This window comes from Rhinoderma darwinii, chromosome 9 (genome assembly GCF_050947455.1).
Source record: "Rhinoderma darwinii isolate aRhiDar2 chromosome 9, aRhiDar2.hap1, whole genome shotgun sequence".
Classification (NCBI taxonomy): domain Eukaryota; kingdom Metazoa; phylum Chordata; class Amphibia; order Anura; family Rhinodermatidae; genus Rhinoderma; species Rhinoderma darwinii.
In genome coordinates this window covers 93,978,531-93,997,907 of record NC_134695.1, presented here as the reverse complement: position 1 = coordinate 93,997,907, position 19,377 = coordinate 93,978,531, and the positions used below count along the sequence as shown (strand labels likewise).

The window sequence follows — 19,377 nt, the reverse complement described above, 5'->3', positions numbered from 1 at the left end:
ATAAAAAAAAACTATAAACATCTGGTATCGCCGCAATCGTATCGCCCCGCAGAATAAAGTGAATATTTTATTTATAGCGCACGGTGAACGCTGTAAAAAAAAACGAAAAAAAAAACAATCGTACAATTGCTGTTTTTTAGTCACCACGCCACCTAAAAATAGAATAAAAACTGATCAAAAAGCCGCATGCACCCCAAGAAAACTACAATGGATTCCTCAAGGGGTCTAGTTTCCAAATTGGGGTCACATTTGGGGGGTTTCCAATGTTTTGGCACCACAAGACCTCTTCAAACCGGACATGGTGCCTAATAAAAAAGAGGCTTCAAAATCCACTAGGTGCTCCTTTGCTTCGGAGGCCGGTGCTTCAGTCCATTACCGCCCGAGGGCCACATGTGGGATATTTCTCAAAACTGCAGAATCTGGGCAATACGTATTAAGTTGCGTTTCACTGATAAATCCTTTTGTGTTATAAAAAAAATGGTATAAAGAGGATTTTCTGACAAAAAAAAAATGTAAATTTCACCTCTACTTTGCTCTAAATTTTTGTGAAACACCTAAAGGGTTCATAAACTTTCTAAATTCTGTTGTGAATACTTTGAGGGGTCTAGTTTCTAAAATGGGGTATTTGATAGGGGTTTCTAATATATGGGCCCCTCAAAGCAACTTCAGAACTGAACTGGAACCTAAAAAAATAAATAAATGAGGCAATACTTCGCTTCTTACATTATACTGATAATGAGCCGTGCCCACCCCGAGATGACCCCAGTTTTGACCGTTTGTATAAACGGAGACCCCTATTAGACCGTTTCAGTGCCCGGTTTTCCCAAGCATACACCCCCGAGAAGTGTTTTTCTATTGATGAGTCCCTGGTACATTTTAAAGGGAGGCTTCAATTCCGCCAGTACCTGCCGTGTAAGAGGGCAAGGTATGGCGTGAAGATGTATAAGCTGTGAGAGTGCATCAGGGTATACCTACAGATTTAGGATATATGAAGGAAAGGCCACCCCCAAACCAGACTGCATCCTGGGCTACAATAGGTACATGGGAGGGATGGACTTGTCAGATCAAGTCCTGAAGCCCTACAGCGCCATGCGGTGTGGTATAAGAAGCTGGCCGGGCACATCATACAGATGGCTTTGTACAATGCGTACGTGCTACGTCGATGTGCAGGCCAGACGGGAACTTTCCTGGAATTTCAAGAGGTGATTATCAAGAACCTAATCTTTAGGGACCAAGAAGGGGGGGCACCCAGGACTTCTGGAAGCGGGGCCACACGCATCGTACCAGGGCGGCAACACTTTCCAGGGGAAGTTCCCCAAACTGGCAAGAAGGGAAAAAGTCAAAAGAGGTGCAAAGTCTGCTATAAGAGGGCGATAATGCATGACGCAATATATCAATGTGACACGTGTCCCGAATAACCAGAGCTCTGTATGAAAGTGTTTTAAAATTTATCATACATCCCTTGGTTTATAATTGACCCCAATTTTACTTACCCTGATGCACTCCACACAGCTTATCCCCCCTCGTCTTTCCCCTCTGGGCCCTGCTGTGTGTCCAGGCAGCTGATAACAGCCACATGTAGGGTATTGCCATACCCGGGAGAACCCACATTACAGTTTATGGGGTGTAGGTCTCCGGTCAAAATGCTCACTACACCTCTATATGAATGCCTTAAGGGTGTAGTTTTTAAAACGGGGTCACTTCTTGCGTGTTTCAACTGTACTGGTACCTCAGGGGCTTCTGCATACATGACTTCGCACTAGAAAATCCCCAGTAGGCCAAATGGTGGTCCTTTCCTTCTGAGCCCTCCCATGGGCCCAAACGGCAGTTTATCACAACAAATGGGGTATTGCGGCACTCAGAACAAATTGCGCAACAGAATGGGGTATTTTGTTTCTTGTGAAAATAAGAAATTTTCAGCCAAAACTACATATTATTTGAAAAAAATAATTTTGTTTTCATTCCCAGCCCAATTCAAATAAGTTCTGTGAAAAAACTATGGGGTCAAAATGGTCACAACACCCATAAATGAATTCCTTGAGGGGTGTAGTTTCCAAAATGGGGTCATTTGTGGTGGGTTTCCATTGCTTTGATACCTCTGGGGCTCTGCAAATGCGACATGGCACCCGAAAACCAATCCAGCAAAATCTGTACTCCAAAGAACACACAGCGCTCCTTTCCTACTGAGCCATCCCATGGGCCCAAACGGCAGTTTATCACCACAAATGGGGTATTGCCGCACTCAGGACAAATTGGGCAACAAAATGGAGTATTTTATTTCTTGTGAAAATAAGAATTTTTGAGCTAAAATGACATATTATTGGAAAAAATATATTTTTTTTTAATTCCCAGCCCAATTCAAATAAGTTCTGTGAAGAAACTATGGAGTCTAAATGGTCACATTACCCATAAATGAATTCCTTGAGGGGTGTAGTTTCCAAAATGGGGTCACTTCTGGTGGGTTTCCATTGCTTTGATAACTCTGGGGCTCTGCAAATGCGACATGGCACCCGAAAACCAAACCAGCAAAATCTGTACTCCAAAGAACACACAGCGCTCCTTCCCTTCTGAGGCCTCCCATGGGCCCAAACGGCAGTTTATTGCCACAAATGGGGTATTGATGCACTCAGGAGAAATTGGGCAACAAAATTGAGTATTTTGTTCCCTGTGAAAATAAGAAATTTTGGTAAAAAATTACATCTTATTGGAAAAAATGTCATTTTTTTTAATGTCACAGCCCAATTGAAATAGGTGCTGTGAAAAAACTGTGTGGTCAAAATGCTAACAACAACCATAAATGAATTCCTTGAGGGGTGTAGTTTCCAAAATGGGGTCACTTTTGGTGGGTTTCCATTGCTTTGATACCTCTGAGGCTCTGCAAATGCGACATGGCACCCGAAAACCAATCCAACAAAATCTGGACTCCAACAAACATATAGCGCTCCTTTCCTTCTGAGCCCTCCCATGGGCCCAAACAGCAGTTTATCACCACAAATGGGGTATTGCCACACTAAGGACAAATTGGGCAACAAAATGGGGTATTTTGTTCCCTGTGAAAATAAGAAATTTTGATCACAAATCACATCTTATTGGAAAAAATGACATTTTTTTCATTTCAGAGCCCAATTCAAATACGTGCTGTGAAAAAACTGTGTGGTCAAAATGGTAACAACAACCCTAAATGAATTCCTTGAGGGGTGTAGTTTCCAAAATGGGGTCACTATTGGGGGATTCCTACTGTTTTGGCACCTGAACACCTCTTCAAACCTGGCATGCTGCCTAAAATATATTCTAATAAAAAAAGAGGACTCAAAATGCACTAGGTGCTTCTTTGCTTCTGGGGCTTGTGTTTTAGTCCATGAGCGCACTAGAGACACGTGGGACATTTCTAAAAACTGCAGAATCTGGACAATACATATTTAGTAGTATTTCTCTGGTAAAACCTTCTTTGTTACAGAAAAAAAAATGAATAAAATTGAAATTCAGCAAGAAAAATGAAATTTGCAAATTTCACCTCCACTTTGCTTTAATTCCTGTGAAATGCCTGAAGGGTTAAAAAACTTTATAACTGCTGTTTTGAATACTTTGAGGGGTCTAGTTTTTAAAATGTGGTGTTTTATCAGGGTTTCTAATACATAGGCCCCACAAAGCCACTTCAGAACTCAAGAGGTACCTTAAAAAAAAGGCTTTTGAAAATGTCTTAAAAATATGAGAAATTGCTGTTTATGTTCTAAGCCTTGTAACGTCCAAGAAAAATAAAAGAATGTTCAAAAAACGATGCCAATCTAAAGTAGACATATGGGAAATGTGAACTAGTAACTATTTTGGGTGGTATAAACGTCTGTTTTACAAGCAGATGCATTTAAATTTTGAAAAATGCAATTTTTTGAAAATTTTCTCTACATTTTGCAATTTTTCACCAATAAACACTGAATATATCGACCAAATTTTACCACGAACATGAAGCCCAATGTGTCACGAGAAAACAATCTCAGAATCGCTTGGGTAGGTTTAAGCATTCCGACGTTCTTACCACATAAAGTGAAATATGTCAGATTTGAAAAATGGGCTCTGAGCCTTAAGGCCAAAACTAGGCTGCGTCCTTAAGGGGTTAAGCTACTGTATATATTCACACTGCAGAATTTTTATCCGAACGCTGACGCCGAAATCTGCATGAAATCCACTTGAATTTTGAATGCATTCACTTCTCAAATAGGGATAGTCAGCGTGCGGATCCTCGACAGATAAAACTGCAAATCCGTGGCACAGATTCGAGGGATCAGTGTCGGATTTCTGCCACGGATTCTTTTGCAAATCCACGTCAGAATCTTTATTGTTGATACATTGTTGATAAGTTCGCCAGCAGTAAAACATGTATTTTACTGTGAAGAAGACTGCCCCTTTAAATTAGCGGGTGTTTCTCTATGCACTGAGAATATTACAGTCAATGTGGAGTGGTACAAGTAGCGATAACTGGACCAGTACACACAGTAGTGGGTGATGGGGGGGGGGGGGAATGGAAGTTGACCTTGGAAGAGTGGAGTCTTGGCACTCGCAGGTGGTTGCAGCGCTGACAATGGCCATTGTTCATAGAAATGACGGATCAACTTCTTTCCAAAACAGAGGACTTTTTGTATCTTTTGAGTGTTGATTACAGGTAGGTTCAATTCTGGGCAACGTGCCCCTTCAGTTGCAAATGCTGCAAGGGAGCTGCTTTCTCCATGGTAAATGGACTCCTCTGGAACCCTGATAGTTTAAGGCCACAGTGCCCTCTGTAGATAATGTCACCCCCCCCCCTAGATAATGCGGCAGTGTCCTCTGCAGATAATGCCACAGTCTCCTCTATAGATAATGCCACAATGCCCTCTGTTTGGACAGTGACATCAGGGGCTTCTCCTGGACCGACACTATCTACAGAGGGCACTGTGGCATTATCTACAGAGGGCACTTGGCACTATCTAAAAAGGGGGTTGCCCAATCTTGACATTCTTGTGTCTGCGAAACGCTGCCAACTGAGCAGCCAGACTGTCCATAAATGGACAGTGACGTCAGGGGCTACCTCTAGGGGCAGAATCTGCTTGTTTGAGCCCCCAGCCCTAGATAGTGGGTGCCCCAGTGCAACTGCCTGATTTGCCTCTTCTATAATCTGGCCATTCTCTATTATAGGGATGATAAATGTCAACATGTGCAGTTTTTAAGGTCAATGGTTCAAAAAGATAGAGAATGCTTGACTCTGCTCATTGCTGCACTAGCATCCGGCAAGAGTGGGCAGATGTCAGGGCCCACTGGGCTTTGGGGGCCCATGGCGATCCATGTAAACATGCTTTGTCAAGTTGACGGTGGGGCAGACAGGGGGCTCCCTGTGACTCTGTCTCCTAGAGTCGGGATTCAGCCCAGAAGTTTCATTAGAAAGCAAATCCTTATTATGCCAACCGCCAAACATTGCACATCCAGCCTAGGACAGCTGAATACAAATGTGCCCCTATAGACTGGGTGGATGGCACATTATAACAGGATCATGATCAGCGAAGCATTTTTAATGTGAAGCCACCAATCTGACAGCCGGGCAGATATTTGACTATGAGAAGGAGGAATAATTGTGGCTCGGCTTAGGGAGGGGATCTGGGGCCTGAAACCGGCAGAATTAGGAGTCTGATCACACGTTGTCACAAGGGCTGGCTGCACGGGGAGAGGTGAGAGCTGACAATTCATCTTCACAGTCATCACCTGATTTTCCAGGGCCTGGCATGGTTTAACTCTTCACTGCTGGGCAGCGAAGGTCATATGCTCCACCTCCAAATGTGCCAAGTAGTCTCTTTTTCTTTCTATATTTCTTCCTGTTCATTATCTGTTACTATCGTGTAGACTGGCATTGTAGCAGCATGCACATAAATCTTCTGTATTCATGAAACCAGGGGCATACACTGAGTATGGAGGGCCCCAGAGAAGACCCAAAATGGTTCCCCCATCCTGATCCATGCACATTTTCCCCCAACCCATTAAATTCGTCACCACAGGGTCTGGGTGTTATGCAGCTTTTATAGATTAGCAGCACCATCCCGCTGCACATCCCCTCTCTGATTATGAGCTCCTGGCTGGTCATCCATAATATCACAGCAGGAGCAATGTGGGGGCGGCAGAAGCCAGAACCACAGGAAGCTGCTCTTTAGGGAAGTGCTGTTTAGATCCAGATCCTCTTAAAGGGATTGTCCAGTTTGGACAATCCTATCTATCTGACAGGTCCCCTTGACGATGTCCTCATAATGGGGGGCCTGCTGATGGGATCAGCGGGAGCTGGCTAGTTCACTTTCAGTGATGCTACATCTGTGACGGGTCGTCTAGGGCATCTCTGTGGCAGGCACTATGAGACCTAGCCTGGCACACACTGGGATCCTCAAGTAAACTCACAGGAACGTCAGTGGCTTATTCTTAGGAAACTTGGCCATAACAAAAATTAAAAAAGCTTTTTTTTTTTTTTAGGTGGGATGGAATGAGTAGTGATTGACCCCCTTGACCTCCATCCCAATGGCTCCCATAGAAGTGGTGTAGCGTGTCTCTTTGGCAGCTACACCAATATATCTTTCCTATCTACCTAAAGCATTTGCCATTCAGGAGTCTATGACCCCTGTGAGGCCGTCATGATGGACATTTTGGTTGCCACCCAGGTTTCTTAGTAGATCATTTAACGAAATCTCCAATTATTTTTATGAAAAGTCACTTTGAAAAATGCTCAGATCTACATGTCGGCGCGCTGTCAGCCTTGTCGCTGGCGCACCTCGACCTGTTCAGCGGTTTTCCATATCTCTCACTCTTTATGAAGAATGAATGCGCATTTAGGGCTGCTGCAAACAGGGGACCCCCATTCTTTGTGTGAAAAAGAGCAATGTACTGTATGTGTGCAGGGGCGGCAGTACACGGAAGGAAGAGGGTAACCAAGTGGCCGCGGCTGATGTAGTTAACATTTATTTTTTAACCCTAAACATGAACATAAAAATTCCCTCATCAGTGAGGAAAGGGTTAAAGAAACGGAAAACCACCAGAATAATTCAGACATAACCACAGAAGTAGGATAAGTGGAATAATCGTCTATTCCAAATGTGTCCGCCCGGCTGGGGCCCTGCCAGGCTCAGAAGCCTGCCATCCTGCTATGTGTCTGTATTAATTAAAGGGGAAGTCAGGGCGCTATGACTTATTCATCAGAGGAAGAAGCAGTTAAAAATAGCGTAATCCCCTCTGCCCTGGTGGCTCTTTGGTGTCACTTTCAGGGGAAGCTGTGAAACTGGATGATCAGCTGTTACTTGTTCTCGTTACATCACTTTATTTTGGAAGAAACGCCAATAAGATCCAGCATGGATATCAAATGAGATTTAGGCAGACCGTGCTAAAGTCGCCAACACGAGGAGACAAAGACATGAAAATCCAATATATATATATATATATATATATATATATTTATATTTATTATTTTTATTATATTTTTCCCAACAAGTTCTCAATCCCGGCCTATGTTTATCATTGTACATCACAGGCCTCCCTGAAAGACAATCATCACATAATTATAGAATATGCCACAAAGGCCTGACGACTGGGACTGCACCCTTGTTCTCAGGACAGGTGGGGTTCCCCAGTGGTAGGACCCCCACTATGTATTTATAACATGTCCTTTCAATATTAGAAAACTCCTTTAATACTTTACATCATGATAATATATGTGACAAGACTGTGTAGCCTCCACAGAGTGACACTGCAGTGCTGCCATCTACAGGCAGACCCCTGAGTGACCACTGTCAGCTCCAGCCCCTCTCCTCGGGCCTGGTTACTGTGTACACGGTCTCCATGGCAACCGCGCACAAACCGGAAGTGCTGACGTGAAATCTTGCGAGACTTTGTTGCCAGGAGACGGTGTTACTTTGTATCCGAGGGAAAGAAACAGGGACCAAAATGGTGAGTGGGGGCTCAGCCGTGACATGCAGCGCCCCCCTTATAAACGGGGGGCTCATGCTTTCTATAGCTGCGTCGTTTCTACATGGCTTTGCTTAAAGGGACACTGTTATATATTATCATCACCCCTCCCCCTTAAAAGGCTGCAAGCTTGATATTAGTAATGTCCTAATACTGTGGTGACATTCAGGAGCCTAGGAAAGCTGGATGACCACCCATATAATGATAGGTAGACAGCTTGTATTATAAGGTATCATGGTCTGATATTGGCATTAGACTATATTAGTGAATCTGACAAGATTTGATGCAAAATGGCAATATTTGATTTATTTAAAGAGCACTCCCCCCTATAATGACAGGATGGCCAGTGAGGTAATGGTAAAAGTAAGAATGTAGTGACATTCCTTTAATCCGGCATTTGATAATCCAGAAAATGTGATCTTCTGGAAAATATGATTCTCTACCCTTTATATTAGTTTTATATACTTTTCTGTCATGTGTGATAATCCAGAAAATCTGATAATCTGGCACCGATCTGGTCCCATAGATGCCGGATTAATGGAATTTTACTGTATAGGTATAAATAACGGGGTATTTTAATGATCGGTCATGTAAAATATGGGTCAGAACTGCAGCGTGCTGAGATGTTGAGGGGTTTTCTCCACGGATAACGTTTAAGACCTGTGGATTTGATATTACTTTCTGATCAGTGGGGGTCTGACAGCTGGGACCCCCACAGTTTTTAAGAACGTGTCTATTTTGTCATCTCTCATAGAGGTTAATGGTTAGTGACGGCACGGGCATGGTCACCTGTCCTCCAGTAACAGGGCGCCCCGTTTCTTGTATCGTGGGGCTCCCAGTGGTCAGACCTTCACCAATCAGGCTTTAAAGGGGTATCTAGTTTGGAAAACCCATTTTAGAATATCCTATTAGGGCATTTTTTAGGGGAGTCTCGTATTAAAACCTCCCATCAATTCACTGGAGCGGCTACAAAGATGGAGGACCCAACACAGGTGTGATTTCAATGGGCACCATGTAATGCATTATTTCCCCTATGGTGGCGCTGTATGGAATTTGAACACTTGCTGCCAGGTCCCACTGCAGATTACATCTGATTGCTTATTATTGGTTTGCATGATTTCAGACCCCTCCCATAGGGGAACCTTAAACTTCTCTTGTCATGTGGTTGTTTTTTTATTTCATAGAAATCCTTTAAAGGGGCTAATTGAGATGAGAAAATCATTGCTGTTTTCTTCCAGAAACAGCACCACTTTTGTCCATGGGCTATATCTGGTATTGCAGCTCATCCCCTCCATTTGAATAGGGCTGAGCTGCAACACCGCATACAACCTATGGACAAGAGTGGCGCTGTTTCTGGAAGAAAACAGCCATGTTTTTCTCATCGCAATTAACCTTTAAATCTAAAAAATCTCTGGAGTCAGTCTAGTGGTATTGATGTCCTGCAGTGTATGGCAGGGACTCTCTGTGACGTGTTGTGCTCTGTTTATCAGCCGCCGAAAAAGAAAGCCCCACAGAAGAAAAAGTCCGCCAAGGGCAAGAAGAGCCCTGGGCTGGTGGATGGATTGGCCATTGAAGAAATGAGCAAAGAACAGGTAAAGGGGACAGGCTGCAGGACTGACTGACGGGAATGAGTCGATGGACTATGACCTGATAGACCAATGATCACTCAATGATCACTTTACGGGTGGGATCTTGTGGTCATAGCTGCCCCGTAGTGTCTTATCCCCCTGCCCTTGTCTGGTGTATGAGGTACATGTGACATATAATTGATAGTATGGTGTTTTACCTTAGCTGGAGGATCACATAGGGCGTCTGCGGGAGGAGCTGGACCGAGAACGCGAGGAGAGAAACTACTTCCAACTGGAAAGAGACAAGATCCACACTTTCTGGGAGATCACCCGCCGCCAGCTGGAAGAGAAGAAATCCGAGCTCCGTAACAAGGACCGTGAGATGGAGGAGGCAGAGGAGAGACATCAGGTTGAGATCAAGGTATGAACATGACCAGGGAAATAAAGGGGTTGTTCCATTAGGAGAACCTCTCACAATATGCCCTGTCATGGCACACGGATAATATAGAGCAGGGGGTCCTCCATCTATTATTCAGAGCAGAGAGCCTCCTGGCAAGCTTGTCTGACCTTGTATATTACATGCCCTCTCATTCATCTGAAGGGGTGCTGTGTAATGTAGTCGTAGTCAGAACACTCATTTAGTTAAAAAAATTAGGGGTTGTCCGTTAACGCAAAAGTGAATTGTTACAAATTGTATTCCCTCTCAAAATGCATGGGCAGTAAACGTGGGCACCTGAGCTCGATTTAAATATTTTTGCCTCTTCTTGAAGCTGACGATATGGTTATCAATATGCCCCTGATCTGCCTGAGGACACTTTTAGGATGGTGACCATATTTGCAGGGACAGGGGGAACAACCATAGGATCGGATCCTTGTTTTGAATGGCAGACATGGCGGGATTGTAATGGTATTTGCTGACAGAATCCTAATGTCTGGCCCCTTGTATGGGGCTCATTGAAAGGATCTGTCCTTGTAATAAACCGAGTCACTGACCCCAGACAGCGGGGCTCATCCTCAGGTAGGAGCGCTCTGCCAATGTGTTGCAGGTATGGCTGATGAAGATGAAGATTATTGCAGGGGTATAAGGCAAATACAATATGTAGGGTGTGTCCATTCTCGTTGACTCTCGTCACTCTTTCCATTCAAGGTTTGGGCTTATGAGTGTCTTCCAGATGCTACTTGCCTTATCGTATGATGTAACATCGGTTGTTGCCTGTAGCGTAGGCCGTTTCATACAAAGACGTCACACTGCTTACCTTGCTGATGTTTGTTCTGGGTCTTGAGAAACCGCAGGGACAGAGAGTCCTTCTCCATTAAGTCAGCATTTTCCAGGAAACGAAGGAACTTCCCTGAGGCAGTATTTAATTCCAGGCCTATGAAGCCAACATGTCATTTATCATAATCTACTTCTCCCTCAGGACATTATTCTTTTGACCAAACTAATGAATAAACTTGTGTTCATCGAATCCTAAAACATTAAGAAGCCTAATGCTACCAGTAACTTAAAGGGTATGTAGTATACTTAATAGCTGCATTCACAATTCTGCAGGCTTCAGAGCTGAAATCTACCAGCATTCTTTACTGGCTCATTGTCTGCACAAAGCTTTCTGGGAAATGCAATCTTTACACCAGGCACTGTGCAATAATCAGATGTAGGAAATACTGTCTTTCTACATTATATGAGCTCAGCTTGGCTGTTGTGGGCGTGTCTGTCAACCAGCTTGTTGACTGTTTCCATTGACAAACCGCTCTTGAGAACAATGAAAACTCTTTTCCCCCTAATCACTATATGCGGACAGGGAAATGACATATGATCTGCACCTGATTTTGTATTAGGGCATATGGTTGACACTTGTTCTTGACCTCAGGTTTTCGATCTCTTGCTTTAGGTATACAAACAGAAAGTAAAACATCTGTTATACGAGCACCAGAACAACATTTCAGAGCTGAAAGCAGAGGGCAGCGTCACTATGAAGCTGGCACAGAAAGACAATCACACACAAGAGAGCTTGTTACGCAAAGATATGCGGGGTCTACGAGTGGAGATCAAGGAGCAGGAGCTGGCCAACGAGATGGTGGTGAAAAATATCAAGATGGTAAGAAAACAAGTGAACAGTGATTTTTTACTTACACCCCATCGTCTAGACTATACAGAATAATTGGCTGCAGAGGTTATGAATGTACCAAAAACCTGCAGTTATCAGGTTTTATAGGCTGTGTTCACCGCTTAGACAGTTATTGGGATTTATAGGCTGTGTTCACCGCTTAGACAGTTATTGGGATTTATAGGCTGTGTTCACCTGTTAGACAGTTATTGGGATTTATAGGCTGTGTTCACCTGTTAGACAGTTATTGGGATTTATAGGCTGTGTTCACCGGTTAGACAGTTATTGGGATTTATAGGCTGTGTTCACTGGTTAGACAGTTATTGGAATTTATAGGCTGTTTTCACTTATTGCTGATTCTGCCCACGTGACCAAGGTGAATGGTCTGGTCTCCATTAGATACACCCAAGTGCAGACACCATCACGATTGTATTGTGAAGAGCAAGATGGAGAAGTACACTGTATTCCCTATGCAGATTTGGATGTTCCAATGGTGAGCATCCCCGTATACATTTTTTGTATCCATCGTCTAACAATGTCTTTGGTTTATATTTTTATTTTCTATAGAAACAAGATGAAGAGATCACACGACTAAGGAATGATTTTGAGAGACAAGTAAAAGGTCAGTCATGGCTTTTAAACTTTGTGCCCCCTTCCATGCCACCATGTTGCCTATTGGTGTGGTCCCTCATCCATTGGAGACTGCTCTAAGAGGTGGGAGATATAAAAACACGGTTCTCTTTTTATTTGTGGGTACAGCAGGTAATGAAGTAGTATGACTGGATTATAAACATAAAATACATGCCACATCCTAGTTGCTTGCATAGGAGTGATCCGGCCTCTACTTGGGTACTGAAACTGCAGACAGTGTTTTTCGACAGCCAACCTCTTAATTCATACTTCATTTGAACTAGGCTTTTATACCAATTTTGGGGTTCACTCCCTTTTCAAATCCCTTCAAGAGTAATCTTCACTATCGATGTAACTCTATGATCTCTCCAATCCCACGGCAGAAATTGAGTCCAAATACGATAAGAAGATGCGCGTGTTGCGAGACGAGCTAGAGCTCCGTAGAAAGACGGAAATTCATGAGGTTGAGGAAAGGAAGAATGGACAGATCAATACTCTGATGAAAAACCACGAGAAGGCCTTCAGTGACATCAAGAACTATTACAATGACATCACACTCAATAACTTGGCTCTAATCAACTCACTTAAGGTATCTAAAGCAAGAAAGCCTCCGTAGTGGTGAGTGATATCGTATGGCAGATTGTCTTTGCAGTATTTAGTAGAAACCTGGTCACTTTGCCAGGATGATGGCCTGGAAGGGACAGACTTGTAGACCTCCGTCTGCTGGTGCTCACCACCGTGACAACCTAATTGTAGGTATTTTGCAGATTTATTTTGGATTTTTGATGTTACACCTTAAAGGAGTCACCACCACGTGCATCTATAGTATGTCACTAGGCTATGCCATAGATGTTTGATTGGCTCCCCTCAGCCGCACTTGGCTTTTCTTGAGATACACATGGTTGGCCCATAGACTATTACAGGATGGCTATATATCTCCCAAGAAAGGCGGAGTGGAGCAAAGCTGGGTTCACACCTGCGTTGGTGTGTTCCGTTGTTCTCCTCCGTCAGAGGAGCAGAACAAGGGAATGACAGTACCAACGGTTCCGTTGCCCAACAGATGCCGATGGAGCCCATTGACTTTAATGGGCTCCGTCGGCTTTTCATCGGGGTGTTTGTGATTTTACCGGACACAATAGCGTAGCATGCTGCGCTATTGTCTACGGTAACGGAGCCTCCGCCGCAGATGTGAACATATCCTAATGAAAGCAGAAGAGAGAGAAGTTAGATTTTATCTGCCCTCTTCTATTGTTTCTCTCAAGAGAAGTGGCGCTATGAGGTGGCAAGATGAGACGTGTCAGGTGATGACTTATTTCATGTGCTGACTCATGCTCATTAAGGGTCCTCTTACACGTCCCCACATGGGCCGTGTGAACGAGTGTCGATCAACAAGACAGCTGGTTGATCGGCGCTTGCTTGCTCCTTTCACAAGGAGCTACTGCGATCGCTCGTCCCCATACATTTCTATCATGTCGGCGGCACATCTTCCTGTTTACAGAGAGATGTGCTGCCGACAACGATAATATTTCATGTTGCATAGACGATACGATCACCCGATGAAGGAGCTTTTTCTCGTTCATCGGCTGATCGTTGCCCTGTTTACACACGACAATGATCGGGAACTAGCGTTCATATAAATGCTCGTTGCCCGGTTACTGGCCCGTGTTAAAGGGCCTTTAGCCGAGACATGTTTATGGTGGAGATCGCTGTGGACCAAACTATCCACTTATCTAGTTTTCCCATTTGTGATAATTTTTGCTTGATGCTTAATGATAAGATTCCATCATAGTTACAGCTCTTTATATGACCCACATTACAGGAGCAGATGGACGAGATGCGGAAAAAGGAAGACCGGTTAGAGAAAGAGATGGCGGACCTCCAGCTACAAAACCGTCGTCTCACTGAGCCCCTACAGAAGGCCCACGAGGAGGTGGCCGAACTCCAGAGACAGCTAGCCAATTACGAAAAAGACAAGACGTCTCTTGCAGTAAGTCCCTTAACCGGTCTGTGTAATGTACTGTGACTGTGCGGCTGTCATTTTTCTCCAGGCTCCAATTCAGTCACACATGGGACACATCATTTCACGCTGGAATCCCCTATGTATGTATCCTCACTAGTTTAATATCATTCTGATCGGCTCAATAGGGTGTCCGTCTTGATGAAAATCCCACTGTTAGTACATGCTGGTCCCTGGTCAGCCATATACAGCCTGTGCAGTCTATGTATAATGGATTTTTAGAGCTTTTATTTTTAGGTTTGCTATATTCTTATCTGATAAGAGGAGGAGAGAGTGCGCATGCGCCCAGCTCTGACGCTGCTGCTACAGAACAGAAGAGAAGAATTCACATGCGCACGCTCCCCTCTCTCCAGCTCTTGTCAGACAATGAAGAAAAGACTGTGTGATCTCGCGAGAGCGATCACACCGCACAAGCCACTCTCACACTGCCCGTAGCTGATTTAACAGCGCTAAGTATCATGCCCCCTTGCCCTTTCCAAGAAAAGAAAAGCCCCATAGACAGTACATGGGGTAATTTACATATGGGGCGCCAAATATAACGGCACCGATATCTAAAAAACGGAGGAGGCTAGAAACATAGTTTAATGTGACACAAGGTTTGTGCAGCAGTGCCTATTACATGGTGCCCTCAGCTCCACATGTATGGGCTAGAGAAAGGTTTCCTTTAATGGGGTTATAATTTGGATGCTGCATGTTATTTGGGCAATATATGGTATTATATGGGCTGAAATTAAGAGAGAAACTGTCTAAAAATGGCCAGCGGGGGAGTTCTTCTTGTTGCCCAAGGCCCCATGTTCTATAACTCCAGCCTTACATAGGTTTGGCCTGGTATTATGTATGTGTCAACAAGCAATTGCTTCATAGTAAGGCTGGGTTCACACGACCACATTAACGTCCGTAATGGACGGACGTATTTCGGCCGGAAGTCCCGGACCGAACACAGTGCAGGGAGCCGGGCTCCTAGCATCATAGTTATGTACGACGCTAGGAGTCCCTGCCTCTCCGTGGAACTACTGTCCCGTACTGAAAACATGATTACAGTACGGGACAGTTGTCCTGCAGAGAGGCAGGGACTCCTAGCATCGTACATAACTATGATGCTAGGAGCCCGGCTCCCTGCAGTGAGTTCGGTCCGGGACTTCTGGCCAAAATGCGTCCGTCCATTACGGACGTTAATGTGGTCGTGTGAACCCAGCCTTATGGAAATGTCTACTGCTACCAGGCAGCTAAACATGCAGGTGCAAGTTAAAAATCTAAAAGTATTAGATCACCTGTGACCAACCATATATTGGGGAATTGCATAAATAGCAATATCCTAATATATTATCATCATCATCATTGCCTCGGCTACTTTACAAATACGTTTATTTTAATAAAAAATTATTTAACGTTTCCTGCTTTGAAATACGTTCAGGTGAACTTTTTACTGCACATCCCTCGTGTCTGTGTGTAATAAGTGGCCACCTCCATCTACCATGAATTATACATGAATATATAATCTGTATACATGTATGAGAGCAGTGAGGATTTAATCACTGTATATCCAGCTCTTGTCACTTCATAAGCCGGGTTCTGTCACTCTCCGTGCAGCTCATAAATAAATGATTATAATTGTTTTCTGTTTCCCTGCAGAGTACAAAATCACGTCTGAAATCTACAGAGAAAGAGCTAAATGATCTTAAATGGGAGCATGAAGTATTAGTACAGAGATTCCAAAAGGTGAGTGTGAGCTCCTAAGCCAAGGAGTGTGCTGTGGCATTCTATACGCAGAGTTGCAGCCTGCTGTCATATGCTTGTATTTTTTTTGCCTTGAACTTTTAAAGGGGTTGTGCAGGATTAGAAAAACATGGCTGCTTTCGCAACAGTGCCACACCTATCCATGGGTTGTGTGTGGTATTGCAGCTCCGCTATATTAAAGGGGTTATCTGACTTGTGAAAGTTTTTTTTAAAAACCGATGCAAATTTGATAAAACAAAAGAAGAATCAGCACTCACCTCTTCTTTCCCCCAGCGATTCAGCACCGGCGCACCATCAGTCCAACTGGTCTTTGTTTACAAGCGGCCAGCATGTGACCGCTATAGCCAATCAGAGGGCTCAGCAGTCCCTTGGTGTGCTCCTGGCATCATGTCTCCCATCGCTGAGTGGCGATGCCAGGAATAAGGCACGTGACCGTTAAGTCCTCTGACTGGCCGCAGCAGTCACATACTGGCCGCTTGTAATCAACGACCAGGATGTCCGCGGGAGCATCCGCGCTGCATCGACAAGGGAAAGAAAAGGTGAGTACTTTTTTTGTTTTCTTACATTTGCAGCTGTTTTTTTAAACAAATTTACAAGTCGGATCACCCTTTTAAAGTGAATGGAGCTGAGCTGCAATATCACACACAACCTGTGGACAGGTGAGCCACTATTTTTGGAAGACAGCAGCCGTGTTTTTTTAATCATGGACAACCCATTTAATGAGTAGTGTATGCCCATAGAGGAGGGGTCAGCAACCTTCGGCACTCCAGCTGTTGTCAAACTACAAATCCCAGCATGCCCTGGCAGCCTTTGGCTGGAATAATAAAGCCTTTGGCTGTCAGAGCATGCTGGGAGTTGTAGTTTTACAACAGCTGGAGTTCTGAGGGTTCCTGACCCCCTTCTGTAGAGTAACAGAGGGGGATCATTCGCACTGATGTGCTCAGCATTTATTACTCCATAAAGATTATTTATTCATACTGCCAGTAACGGCCAAGCAGGGGCTGCATGTAGTGGATCGATACTTTCTCCTTTTGTACAAGTCGATGGAAGGTGCAGCTTATGACATTAGAACTTGTCCATAATAAATATTATTTTGTACACGTTGGTTTTTATTACTTACTTTCCTCAGTTTGATCCTTCCTTCTCCATAGATCCAGGACGAGCGAGATGAGCTGTACAATAAATTCACCGCGGCGATTCAGGAGGTTCAGCAGAAGAACGGCTTTAAGAACTTGCTGCTGGAAAGGAAGTTACAGGCGCTGGGAGAGACTCTAGAGAAGAAGGAAGCGCAACTCAACGAGGTGCTGGCAGCGTCCAACCTGGACCCCATCTCCCTGAGTAATGTGACCCGCAAGCTGGAGGTATGAGACGCTGGGTCAGGGTAGAACGGACATTGTGTATGGCTTTTCTTATGTATGAATGAGTTATCTTTTCTTTTTCCCACACAGGATGTGTTAGACAGCAAGAATAACGCCATTAAGGATTTGCAGTACGAACTGGCAAGAGTGTGCAAGGTAAGGATTCATCGCAGTGGGAGTACCTGTGACGCACGCTCATTACACACAATAGACTCACACCCGTCCCTAGTCTGAAGGCTTACACAATAGTTCTCACAACTCATAGACCATCATCCATTACTCATTAGAACATGAGAGATGGGAAGAGTCTGAATTAATTTTAGATTATATTTGCTTAGTCCTTGTTCACACAGCACAGATTTTGCGTGCAATTTTTTTAAGCCAAAACCAGAATTGAATCCAAGAGAAGATCCTTTATATATTTCTCCTGTTTAGGTTACGTTCCTGGTTTTGGCATAAAAAAATACAGGCAAAATCTGCACTGTGTGAACAAGGAAACTTCTGACACTGTAATGTAGAGAAAAAGAATGATAGTCGATTCTCAGCGTCTCTTTTTATAAACTGTGCGCGATACCTTTTGTCAATTGCGATCAAATCGTTCCCACGCCGTATGTAAATTAGGCGATCGGCGTCCACTGTGCATTTCATCCTGAGGAAGAGTCCAGCATATGCATGAGTTAGGGAACCAACTACGCCCCCAGCAAGTTGATTGACTGACTGCTCGGATCTGCCCACAGAAATTTGCGTGTGCGCACTGATCCGTTTTTCGGCAGCTGCGCTGTATAACCACCCTGTACATAAGTTTGGCTTCAACAAAACTACTGTGAATGCTCCCGCACTCGTCTTGCGAGATTTCAGAAGCAACGGGCAAGAAATCGGAGAGAACAGAGATGTCAGTCAAAAGGCTGGAGACGGAATGGAATGGAGGCTGAGGGGCAGACGCCGTGACGCCGTGGATCACCCAATTTACATACGGCACAGAAATTCTTTGGTCGCAATTTACGTGACTTTCCTCTACATGCCAGTGTGAGTGGTTTGGGAGCCAAAATGGAGGTGACTGGTTACCTTTAAAGGGAACATATGACTGGGCAAGAGGTCCTAATAAAGCTAAACTAGAGGGCACAATTGAAACACTTATCTGCCTCCTGAACAGCCAACCAGGAGGCTGGAAATAATTGTACCGCTGAGGAGTCCAGGGCCCATTTATTGATACTGTAGGAGGGCTCCTTAGTGGGGTCAGTTGTGTCCACTGCCTCAGGTTTGCTAATTATACAGGTGACCTAATGTTAAAAGAACCTCAGCTGGTGACAAATTCCCTTTTGGTTACACGTCAACCATTTTTTTCCCCTTGTGACCTGTCAGTTAGACAGAACATAAAAGTTAAATAGGTGGGAGGCTGATCTCTGGGACCCCCATGGTTACTGGTAACAAGGGGAATCGAGTTCCCGGCTGGAGAGTTGGCCCTGTGAGTGTGCAAGTACTTGCTATAGATGTTAATGGGACTGTTGACAGCACCACCCGCTACTATATCAGACGATTTATTTCTAAAATGTCATCCCAGTTTACTGAAAACTTTTATTGCATCACATTTCCAGGCACACAACGACCTCCTCCGGACATACGAAGCCAAGATGAGGGCGTTCGGCATCCCTGTAGAAGAGCTGGGATTTAAACCTCTGGAGAGCTTGGGTCCTGGGCAGACCTTTGGGCAAGGGCCAGCGGGCCTGGTAGCAGCCAGCACTTAAAGCTGTACACACCTATTCTTTCGATCAGTAAGAACGATGAATCATCTGATCTGCACTGTCCTTACTGATCAACATTTGCACATGGAGGTTGTAGAACGTATTTATTTTTAAAACAAAACCTCAAACTTTCTAACATTTTAAAAAGACACTAAATATTCTATCGACTATAGAAAAAATAAATCTGCACTGTGTCTTTATTTCTAGGCGATGGCCTCAGTGTACCTGATTGTAAGTAACTTTTTTTTGTTTATTTGA

At 44.2% G+C, this 19,377-nt stretch overlaps 1 protein-coding gene across 2 annotated transcripts; it reads left to right on the top strand.

Moving 5' to 3' along the window:
• Positions 1 to 5,603: 5,603 nt before the first annotated feature.
• On the top strand, positions 5,604 to 19,334 carry DRC4 (dynein regulatory complex subunit 4). 2 transcript variants are annotated; one of them, XM_075838557.1, is made up of 11 exons: positions 5,604 to 5,693; positions 9,453 to 9,554; positions 9,754 to 9,951; positions 11,420 to 11,626; positions 12,203 to 12,257; positions 12,649 to 12,854; positions 14,085 to 14,252; positions 15,915 to 16,001; positions 17,171 to 17,380; positions 17,468 to 17,533; positions 18,973 to 19,334. In XM_075838557.1, the coding sequence occupies exons 2-11, from the start codon at positions 9,540 to 9,542 to the stop codon at positions 19,120 to 19,122; spliced, it is 1,362 nt and encodes a 453-aa protein (XP_075694672.1). In that variant the 5' UTR covers positions 5,604 to 5,693; positions 9,453 to 9,539; the 3' UTR covers positions 19,123 to 19,334. The 2 variants fall into 2 exon arrangements, with proteins under 2 accessions (XP_075694672.1, XP_075694671.1); XM_075838556.1 differs by lacking the exon at positions 5,604 to 5,693 and adding an exon at positions 7,838 to 7,944 and having other exon boundaries at positions 18,973 to 19,333.
• Positions 19,335 to 19,377: the final 43 nt, after the last annotated feature.